Source organism: Artemia franciscana, chromosome 1, assembly GCF_032884065.1.
Source record: "Artemia franciscana chromosome 1, ASM3288406v1, whole genome shotgun sequence".
NCBI classification, from domain to species: Eukaryota; Metazoa; Arthropoda; class Branchiopoda; order Anostraca; family Artemiidae; genus Artemia; species Artemia franciscana.
This window is the reverse complement of record NC_088863.1, coordinates 6,519,013-6,531,406: the sequence shown is the minus strand read 5'-3', so window position 1 is coordinate 6,531,406 and position 12,394 is coordinate 6,519,013. Positions and strand designations below refer to the sequence as shown.

General features: G+C 31.6%; 1 protein-coding gene across 1 annotated transcript in view; it reads right to left on the bottom strand.

Moving 5' to 3' along the window:
* Positions 1–1,448: 1,448 nt before the first annotated feature.
* LOC136024872 (succinate dehydrogenase [ubiquinone] iron-sulfur subunit, mitochondrial-like) overlaps positions 1,449–12,394 on the bottom strand; it is a 36,120-nt gene continuing 25,174 nt past the window's right edge. Inside the window, exons 6-7 of the mRNA XM_065700398.1 lie at positions 7,580–7,702; positions 1,449–1,747 (exon numbers count right to left, since the gene is read on the bottom strand). Of these exons, the coding sequence (XP_065556470.1) occupies positions 1,637–1,747; positions 7,580–7,702 (234 nt within the window). The 3' untranslated portion in view covers positions 1,449–1,636. The remainder of the gene's footprint in view (positions 1,748–7,579; positions 7,703–12,394) is intronic.

The following is a 12,394-nucleotide window of genomic DNA, read 5'->3' as shown; positions in this document are numbered from 1 at the left end:
TGTAATTCTAGTGATTTTTGAGCTGGTTTAGTCATTTTTTTCAAGAATCTATAGATTTTTTTTCACTGGGCAGCAACCCTGAGTTTGTTTGTGAATCCCATTGTGTTAATTTTAAAGAATAGTAGAAAACAAATGATAAACACTTTTTAGGTTATTTTTTTCATGTTACTAGGACTATGTTTGCCCAAGATATGACCATAAGATTGTTTTATTTTAAAAACTCTATTCTGAGTATGGTTCGCAATATTTTCCGGCAAAGTCTACTCTTCCTTTTTATACAGCTTTCATGGCAAATGGAAAATTCATGTCTCAAGCGACTTTTGTCCTTAATAAAAAGGACTTTGCCTAGAAACGATTGGAAAAAAGAGAGGATGGAAGGGCTACGGAAAACTGTAATAAAATAACAGAAGCATTGTAAAATATACGCTGCATTCACAAATAATCACAAATACAACAGTGCTCTGGTTTGGGCCAAAAGTCCACTAGCCCAAACAGAACATATTTCAGCTACTTTCAGAAATAATCGGGAGTTTTAAAGGAGAAGTGGTACAGTGGATTCATCTCTGTTTGACGATGTGGGTCCGGAGGTTCCAAGCAACCAAGCAAGAAGAAGACTTAGAAGTTGAAATTTTGACTGACTCGATAGGTGGTCTAATCCTTGGGATTAGGAGAAAACTTATTATTTCAACTGCAAGGATGCTGTACCCCTTTCGTAAATTTTCTAGGAGACTGGAGATCTGATAAATGTGTTCCGGTCGTTTCCCCCTTACTTTATATTCCACTAGTGATCGACCATTCAATGGTTGTACTAAAATACTGATACAAAAAAAAATATGCTGTCAATGTAACACCAAACTAATACTACGGCCGCTAATCAGTAGGTTAAATGTCAAAATGAACCTAATCCATTGAAAATAAATTTCGAGATGCAGGCTACTGGCATGAGTTATTACGAGCTACTCAAATGACAGGATTAAAATTCTGTTTTAGCATAATCATTTTCAGGGCTCTGAGGTGAATCACCTCAGGTGTATGCGAAATTTTAAAACTGAGGTGAAATACTTATTACAACACTAATTTTTTATTAACATACTGAAAAAGGCCAAGAAAAACCAAATGCTGGAGGACAATGAGGATGTCCAATGACAATGGCGCCAGTTAACAGTCTTGTAAATTAACCAAACTCTCACAACATTTATCATATTCTTGACCATAGGAACCTTAAAATATCCCTGCATTTGGCATTTTCTGAAAAACTTACCGGAAATCTAAATTAATTCGTTCCTTGATGGGGTTTGACGTAGAACACCCTTTTTGGATGCATCTTGATTGGTTGAGATTCCAAGATATCTCGTCCATTTTCCCGAAAACACCCAATATGGATATGCTCTTTGGCCTGGATATACCTACAAGTTTTCATTAGACTCTCGTTTTCCTAAAGACGGGGGTTCAAAACAAACTTTTATTCGTTATATGGATAACAAAAATATTTGTGTACCCTCTATCCGTTTTTTTGCTTACATCAAATTTCAAAGACAAAGAAGTTACTACTACTGGACTGAATGAATAATAAAAATTTCATCGTCTAATTTAGGCCTACTATGCCTATCCAAACACTTGGGAAAAGTAAATATTTTTAAGCGGCGGCTTTTTGAAGAGCATCGGCTTCCATTTCGGATTTGTTCTTTGTTGCAAAACCAGCAAGAAGTTTCTTCACTTCGGCTATAGCTTTTCCTGGGTTCAAACCCTAAAAAAAATCAGTAATATTAATATTGAAATTCCAGCTTTAAAATGATGAGCAATGAACCTATAGACTTTTGGATAGCAAAGTTCAGATAGAACAGGGTAAATTAGTCTCCATACCGAGCTGATCGGTATAATTAGTCAGCATATCAGCATAATTAGTCAGCGGTATAATAATTAATATTGAAATTCCAACTTTAAAATGATGAGCAATGAACCTATAGACTTTTGGATAGCAAAGTTCAGATAGAACACGGTAAATTAGTCTCCATACCGAGCTGATCGGTATAATTAGTCAGCATATTAGCATAATTAGTCAGCGGTATAATAATTAATATTGAAATTCCAACTTTAAAATGATGAGCAATGAACCTATAGACTTTTGGATAGCAAAGTTCAGATAGAACACGGTAAATTAGTCTCCATACCGAGCTGATCGGCATAATTAGTCAGCACATCAGCAATAGTCAGCATAATTAGTCAGCGGTATAATAATTAATATTGAAATTCCAACTTTAAAATGATGAGCAATGAACCTATAGACTTTTGGATAGCAAAGTTCAGATAGAACACGGTAAATTAGTCTCCATACCGAGCTGATTGGTATAATTGATCACCCCTTAAAATTAATCAGATGATAGCTATGGAGTCTAATAGATGGGGGTGAATCAATTGAGAACGACCAGGCGACGTTCCTACAAAAAGTATGGCTCGTAGATCTAATTAAAAGCGTAGGGCTAGCTCTTAAATCTGATTAAAAGTGAAATCCTGCCTATAAACAGTTAAAAGCGACATTCTGACTTTTATGTTTGATCAAAAGCGAAATGCTGACGGACGCGTAAATTTGCGAAATCCTGATGCGTAAATTTGACTCAAAGTGAAATTTGTGAGTCTTCACAAAAAATAGACTCCTCTGAGTGGAGCTAGTCTATATCTACTGTATATAAAATCAGTTTGCTTCTGCTGGCCTATATACCTTCATGTCCTTCCAGTGATTTGGGACTAAGTATTCAAGCTAGAAACGTAAAAATTTTGCAGATTATTTTTGGAAAAGGGAGGATGCAAATTAGGCTATACAAATAGATTTTTTTTTTCAATTTTTTCCATAAGCTAGAAATATGACATCATGAGAAAATGGCAATTTCGCATATGGATTTAAATTATTTTTTTAAATGTCAAATTTTCATTGATTAATAGTGAAAGTCTGAAAAAAAATCTTATTAGAGTCCACATATTATTGGTTGAAAATAAACTTAACTCCTACGGGGAGGAAGCCAGCTCGGCGTAGACTAATCATGGTTGCAGCATCAGACGAGACATGGTAAAGTACAAACTCTAACCCTTAGTAACCGAAACTTTAAAAACGCGTAAAAAAAACAGTCAAGCGAGGAAGAATCGCCATTTGAAATTGATTCAGGAACACTATTATTTCAATTAATCTAAATGCTAAAAGTTCATTGCTATAACAAAACGACTGAACAGCCTGAAACCTCTTGAAAATGATGTCAGGTCGAAATGAAAACTGCACCATAGCCCAAAATCCAATATAGGAAAATTACGGTGGAACAGGAAATTACATCTTGATCAACAAGGAAAATAATTTTTTTTTTCACATGGGAAGTAGTGATGTATCTCCTATTTGTTTTACGATAAAAGGGATTAACATTGTCTTTTGAATGTAAAAAAAAAAAAAAATGTTTTTAACTAAAAGTAAAGAGCAACATTAAAACTTAAAACGAACAGAAATTATTACGTATATGAGGGGGGGGGGGGATCGCCCTCTCCTCAATACCTCGCTCTTTCCGCTAAAGTTTAATTTTTTGATCCAGTTATTTAAGAATTACTCCTGAATCACAAAGGCGGTTTAATTAGAATACTAACCTCTTTTAAAAGTTAAAAAAAACCTTTAGCGTAAAGAGCTAGGTATTGAGGAGAGGGAGACCCCCTCATATACGTAACAATTTCAGTTTGTTTTAAGTTTTAATGTTGCTCTGCACTTTCAGTTGAAAAAACTTGTTTTTTTCAACTCGAAAGATTCTCCCACGTACCCCCCACCCCTGAAAAACGTCTGTATACTTCCCAATAAACAAGGGACAAGTTCATAGCTTGTAGCCCTTCCCCCGGCGACTGTGAAAGGTCAATCCTCAAAGACATATTTATTAGATTTCCTAACTAAGGCTATCTCTAAATTATGATTGGGCGACTGTGGGAAAAAAACAAGCGTGGGAGGGGGGCTAGGTGCCCTCCAATATTTTTAGTTACTTAAAAGGGCACTAGAACTTTTGATTTCCAATCAAATGAGCCCTCTTCCGATCTTCTACGATCACTGGTTCGATATGATCACCCCTGAAAAAAAAGCATCTGTGATCTTTCTTCCGGCCAAAAATGCAAATTCCACATTTTTGTACATAGGAGCTTGAAACTTTTACGCTAGGGTTCTTTGGTATGTTGAATCTGATGGTGTCATTTTCATTAAGGTCATTTGATGTTTCGGGGGTGTTTCCCCCCTTTTTCAAAAATTGGGCGAATTTTCTCAGGCTCGTAACTTTTGATGGGCAACATTAAATTTGATTCATTTCACACATTTTGAATAAGCATCAAATTTTGATTCTTTTGATGTATCTATTGCTATCGAAACTCTGTTTCTTAGAGTTTCGGTTACTATTGAGCCGCTTGGCTCCTTACTTACAGTTCTTTACCATAAACTGTTTGATAAGCATAAAGCAGGATATTTGAAGAATAAGAAATTCCGAACCTAAAAGAATGCCCAGAAAAGAATATCTTCAACCGTGGAAAGTTATTTATACATTTTCTTTCGGATAAGGGTTACAAATAATATATCTTAAAAACTTGTGACGAGCTCTTGTGTTAGAAAACATCTATAGTGACCTTTTTCATTATTACTCAGCCACTCAAAAAGGTCATTTTGGCAATGAAAAACAAAAAATTCTATTGAATTCTATCATGAACAATTGAAGACTTTTTCAAATTTGTTGACTAGAATATTAATTTAGTCTTCAATGCTAACAGAAATCATAAATTTGACATTCCAGATTAATTAAAATACACAGAATTTTTTTTTTTTAATGCAAAAGTTTACAAATTGTAATAATTTAAATATTTATAGCCAATATTATATTTTATGCATATTAAAAATGTAATAATACAATAACAAAACTAAAATAATTTAGACAGGGTTGACCACCTCAATTTTGAGGGAAATAAATAAGAGGAGACAACTATTAATATTGTAACATAAGCTTAACTTATCTTCAATGGAAGAAAAGCCCCAAGTCCACAAAATGGGAAAATTTTCATACAAAAAAGCCAACTTAAAGTACCAAGGACATGAAAAAATGTCTCCTGGACCCTGTTTTGGGTCTATTCTGACCCTTCCCCTCCCAAAAAAAAAGAAAGAATATGTCTGTTCCCAGAAACATCTACCCCTTTCAAAGGAGAGATACTCCTTAATCTCTAGCATCGTATGTTTTTATCTTGTTTTTTTTTTTTTTTTTTTGCTGCTTGTTTACCCACATTTCCATTTTTTTTTTAAATTTGGCAACGACTACCACAAAACTGCAATGGTGGCATTTTTATTAAATTTGAATTTTCTAACTTCCCTAATTTATATATATATATATATATATATATATATATATATATATATATATATATATATATATATATGAATATATTTGTTTCCACTCAAGCATTTCAAACAATGACATTTCATTTGCACAGTCCTTGGTGTTTTGAACTGTCACTCTAATTTATATATTATTACAGAAAAGTAAAGCTGATCTGAACTGTACACCTGCGTTATCTTGAAAAAAAAAACCGTTGAGAGGTGTTAGTGGGTGGGGTAGGGGATTATTTAGATTTGTAATTTTTTTTGGAACTTCTTAAAAGGCCCTCTTAAAAATCATTTTCATCATTGAATATCACTTTACCCCCCCCCCCCCCCCAATCATGGTGACTTCCAATGATTTTGATCCACCAAGTGACCTTACTGACTGATTTAGCCAGTGAATATAGGGGACTGTGGTATTACTTTTGGAATTGCTGGGGTAGGGTCCGAGGGAGCTTTTCATGGTGTTCTTGGCATTGCTAATAACTAGTTGAAAAAGGTTGCAACAATAGAAAAGAAAAATATAGAATAAAAAACAGTTGCACCATCTGTTCTATGTCTCCGGCAATCCACAAAAAAAAAAAAAAAAAAAAAAAAAAAAACAACTAAGAATACAAATGTTTCTTTATTGAGTGCTGCAAAGTATTCTTAAAAATTTGTGTTGGTTGAAAACCCATGTTGCTATATTTAAGTACCACGGACTATAACCGAAAATAGTCACATATTAGCAGTTCGTTGATTTCCCAAGATAGATCAACCTTCAAAAGAAAACTAAAAATATTTAAGTTGTTTCGTTCATATATTTTCAGATTTTTAGCTAATTTTTCAAAAATATTTTTTTTTTTAGTTTTTTTTTTTTATATTTGGCACCCGCTATTACCAAAAGCAGCACAACTGCATATTGAATTCTTTTTCATCAAAAATCGGAATCCCTGTTTTCGATATTTGTTACATATTTAAATATATATAGATTCGAAATATATAGATTATATATAATAGATATATTTATAATAATTATAATATAAAATTATTATATAAATTATTATAATTATTATACAATTATATAAAATAATACAAGAATTAATAGAAATATATAGATTAGATTTGAAATATATAGAAACACATACGATGAAATAAATAGATATATAGATTTGATCAGTTTCAAAAATCATGATTTTATTTACACTGCCCTTGGTACTTCTAGATACTATTTTTTATATTATATATTATCTATCATCTAGATACTAAATTATATTATCTAGATACCATTTTAATTATAAATTATTATAATTATTACATATATATAAAATAATATAATAATTATATATAATAATAAATAGAAATGTATAGATTAGATTTGAAATATATAGAAATATATAAGATGAAATAAACAGATATATAGATTTGAAAGCTTCCACTTGATCAGTTTAAACAATCAGATTTCATTTACACTGCCCTTGGTACTTCTAGATACTATTTTTTATATTATATATTATCTATCATCTAGATACTAAATTATATTATCTAGATACCATTTTAATTATAAATTATTATAATTATTACATAATTATATAAAATAATGTAATAATTATATATAATAATAAATAGAAATATATAGATTAGATTTGAAATATATAAGATGAAATAAACAGATATATAGATTTGAAAGCTTCCACTTGATCAGTTTAAACAATCAGATTTCATTTACACTGCCCTTGGTACTTCTAGATACTATTTTTTGTTCGCTAATAGAATCTTAAGATGGAATTGTTTAAAGAATCGGGAAAAAGTCTGTTCGATTCAATCGATGGTAGAAAAATCCCTGGTTCTTGATTCTGATATATATCCCTCACAGTAGAAAATATCAATTCAGTTTCTCGGGATATGGATTTACTTTGGGGCACGTTTTTGTGCAGTTCATAATATGAACTTACTTTGGGACACGGACTTACTAACTTTGGACTTAACTTTGGGTTATAAACTTACTCTGGGGCATATTTTTGTGTAGTTCATAATATGGACTTACTTTGGGGCACGAGCTTACTTTGAACTTTAACTTTGGGATATTGACTTACTTTGTGACTTTGGGATATGAACTTACTCTGGAGCACCTTTTTGTGCAGTTCATAATATGGACTTACTTTGGGGCACGGACTTATTTTGGGGCACTAGTTTACTTTTGACTTTAACTTTGGGATATGGACTTACTTTGGGGCACGTTTTTGTGCAGTTCATGATGGTGTGACATCTGTAGACTGAGAACGGGTCTCGGAGCCTCTCAAGACGTTCGGCAGATTTTTCGTCACGGGAGTCAATAATCCATCTATAAGCCTGTAAATGAAAACTTTCCATTGAAGCATACTATACATAATATATTACTAGCTTATCGTGAGGGTAAAACTACATTAGAAATTTGTAAGGAACAACTAGGTCACCTCCAATAAAAAAAAAGACGAAGAATAATGCCATCTAGCATTACCTCCAAAAATCATAACCAAAGTATTTTTTTTATTATATTTAATTAGTTAATCTGTAAAAACTATACTTTACAGTTCATTAAATATTGTTGAAATCCGTCTTAAGCGTACGTTTTTTCATGTAGCTAGCCAATTTTAAAATCCAGAAATAAAGAAACAAAATCTTATACCTTCGGAAAATTTCAGGTTGGATGCACATCAATTTTGAATTCTACTTTAAAAACATTTTAATAAAAAATTTAGTTTTTTTTTTTAATTGTTCTATTACGCCCTTGTTAAAGAGTCAAACATCCCTTTTATTCAAACTCCGGTTTTTTCTTTGGGGGAGGGGGGGGGGGGCTGGAGTTGATTCAAACTCTTGGATTTTTTTTAAATTAGAATCAGCTTGGTGGAAGTGAATAGAAACTTCAGAGCCATGGCTAATTAGAATAAAGCCAAGGCAGATGGTCTCTGTGAGACCATCGAAATGCCTCTCAGAAAAATGGTACGAGTTAAAAGCATAGTTTTTTTTTAATTGTTTATTACGCCCTTGTTATAGAGTCAAACATCCCTTTTATTCAAACTCCAGTTTTTTTTTTGGGGGGGGGGGGGCTGGAGTTGATTCAAACTCTTGGATTTTTTTTTAATTAGAATCAGCTTGGTGGAAGTGAATAAAAACTTCAGACCCATGGCTAATTAGAGTAAAGCCAAGGCAGATGGTCTCTGTGAGTGCTAAAGCTGACATAACCTTTTTTCAGAATGATATGAAAATAATTCCTTTCATTTGATGGTAGATTAATATGATATTAGAAAAATATCTATAGCCCAAGAAAATATTTATAAACAATATACAATTTAATAATAATAAAAAATACAATAATATATATCTTAAAAGAAAGATATTTTTATTTTCAAAAGCTCCAAAAAGTAGAAAACGTTTTAAAAATGAAAGTCTATAGTGTAAGTACAAGTATAGTATATAGTATGTATAAGGATTTGAATTTATTCCAGTAAGTTTATGAATTTATGAACAAAACAAAATTAATTGATAGGGGACTGTGGTATTACTTTCGGAAATGCTGGGGCACGGTCCAAGGGAGCTTTTGGTGGTGTTCTTAGAATTACTAATGCCTAGTTGAAAAAGGTTTGAACAATAGAAAAGAAAAATATAGAATGAAAAACTCTGAACCATCTGTACTAAGAGCATGTCTTCGCCAATTCACAAAAAAAAACTAAGAATATAAATGTTCCTTTATTTAGTGCTTAAAAGTATTCTTAAAATTTGTGTTGGTTGAAAGCCCATGTTGTAAAAATAAAATAAATTAATTCATTAAATTATAGTATAAATTATACTGTTCAACGACGGCGTTTAATTAAAGATTACAGTAGTATTATTGTATTTATTGTTATTATTAAATTATATATTTGAAATACATAAATTACATAAATTGTATATTGTTTTTAAATATTTTCTTGTGCTGTGGATATTTTTCTGGTAAATTAAAGATTTGGAGACAATGCTTTATCTCCAGGGATCCGGATAGCCTTCTAGACTTACATAGAACATGTATGTATAAGGGTATGAGTTTAATCCAATAAGTTTATGGACAGAAAAAAAAAACGAACTTATTCAGTTACAGTATAAATTATACTGTTCAAAGACGGTGTTTAACGTTCTAAAGGATGCCATCCGATCACTGTTGCCATCATTAGCAGTACTTTACTCAAGTGGCAGAGGAAAGATTTGGATACGCACCATATCTACTTTAGAGCCTTACTATCATTAATTTTTGTCGCATACTAGGAAAATGAAAACATAGCATATACATAATGGGAAATATTAAATGAAATAATGGGAAATGTTACATAATGGGGAATGAAAACAAAGTATATACAGAATATGTTTAAGCTTATTGAGCAAAAACGGGAATAAGACTATTCATAAGATTGCAAGCAAGTATATTATATACTACCCCCACCCCACTTATCCTCATGACAAACTCTTTTTTCGCTTAGAGCAACATCTAACACATTTTAAGCTGCTATACGATTAACGGTAGCGATTATTTATGATTACATTTAACCTGATTATGAATAATATGAGCAAGCCACGATTGGAGTTAATATAGCTAAAACACGGAGGAAAATCAAATTTAACTGAACTAAATTAAATCAAAATGGTCCACAGTTTATTTGAACGAAAATGGACACAACAATATGGCTAGAAAGTAAAAAGAATTGAACAACAAGGTTCGAAACAAACTCATCACTAGTATATATAAGAAAATGACGGTCATGCCCAATCACATATATTTTGTAAACTTTCTCGTCATTTTGCCAGCCATTCTTATAAACGACCTCTTTTCGTATTTTCCATTATAATTTTTTTTAGGAAAATCATAGGATCTTTTTTCTCAAGTCCACTTTCATATTTTATTTCCTTTTCTTTCATACTCTTGTATCATTTTTCAAATTTGTCCTTTTCCTAACTTATTTTTACAATTGACCTATTTACTTAACCTATTTTTACTATTTTGCTCTAGCTTTTTACGATTTCTATTAAATTTGTTGTTAATCCTATTATTCGTGTTCCTACCATTGTAGATTATAAAGCAAAATTAATTCGAATTATACTTTAGAATCTATCTTAGCCAAAGAAATCAAAATATCTCAAAAACGTCAGACATAACACGTCGGTGGATAAAAATTTAGATACCCCTTGATAGACCAGAAATTTCTATTGAATAGGTATTTTAAAATTATGAAACATTAATTATAATTTTTTTCTGCGTATAAATAGCAAGTCTCTTTGAAAAGCAAGGTCTCTTTCATTAAAACTTCACCCTCTACCCTCTGCTAATACCCAAAGGGATATATTATTTTGTTAGCGTAAGAACAACTTGTATGTACCCCCTCTCCCAGCCTTTTAACAATTGGAAACTTAGGCCTTTAACTTAGGAAAATGATAGGAACTATTCTCTCCTGTCCACTTTAATAATTAGTTTCCTTTTCTTTCATTCTCTTATATCCTTTTTTAAATTTGTCCTTTTCCTCATTTATTTTTACAATTAACCTATTTTTACTGTTTTACTCTAGCTTTTTACTATTTCTATTAAACTTTTTGTTAATCCTATTATCTGTGTTCCTACCATTGAAGATTACAAAGCAAAATCAATCCAAGTTATACTTTAGAATCAACCTTAGCCAAAGAAATCAAAATATCTCAAAGACGTCGGACATAGAAGGTGAATAAGAATTTAGAAACCCATTAATATACCTGAAAGTTCTATTGAATAGATATTTTATAACTATCAAACATTAGTTATAATTTTGTCTGCGCATAAATGGCAAGTCCCTTTGATAAGAACTGTCTCTTTCATTAAAACTTCACACTCTATCCTCTGATAAGACCCTATTTACTTAACCTATTTTTACTATTTTACTCTAACTTTTTACGATTTCTATTAAACTTGTTGTTAATCCTATTATTCGTGTTCCTACCATTGTCGATTAGAAAGCAAAATTAATCCAAATTATGCTTTAGAATCCACCTTAGCCAAAGAAATCAAAATATCTCAAAAAGACGGCGGATATAGAAGGTGGATAAGAATTTAGAAACCCCTTAATAGACCTGAAATTCTATTGAATAGGTATTTTAAAATTATGAAACATGAGCTATAATTTTTTCTGTGTATAAATGGCTAAGGTGTCCGTTGAAAAGAACTGTCTCTTTCATTAAAACTTCACCCTCTATCCTCTTCTAAGACCCAAAGTGATATATTATTTTATTAGCGTAAGGATAACTTGTATTTACCACCTCTCCCAAACCTTTAATAATTATTAGCTCTTTGCCAATTTCGTAAACAAAGAGTCGTAATCATTTTAATGAATACATCTCCAGGAAGCATTTATGATCTAAAATGTTTAGTCTGTAATTTTAGATTGTTATGCGGGGAGAAATTTTTAATGGGCGAAGAGAATTTCCATGAAGGGGGCGCAGGATTTTCTAGCATTTTTTTAAAGAGCAATGAAACAAAAAAGCAAAAAAAAAACGCACCAAAATTTATTTATATGTGTTTGTTATGTTTAACGATTAGGATCTTTTTCCGGACTAGGAGGGGGGGGGGAGGATCAACCTGGTAACCCTTTTTACCCTCGAGATTGTTTCTAAGTGACACTTGGATCTTGAATTGAAAATATAAGGCAAATTGACATCATGAAACACATGATTAGGAGAATAGCATTATTCGGGAGTTTTCTGTGGAACATGACAGTTTTTTCAGCTTTAGTCATCAATTTTTCAAACCTTATATACATATATTAACATTAATCACAGTATTATAATTGACAGCATGTACCACCGGAGGAAGGTACTAAAAAGTCCACCCCCAATTTGTCGAATCCAATGTATATATTATTATGAATCATGATATTATTGACAGGATGTTGACAGGATGTACGATTGAAGAAAGGTACTAAAAACTCCTCCCCTAAATTGTTAAATCCGATGTATTTACTAACATTAATTATAATATTACTATTAACAATAGTTATTGACAGCATGTAT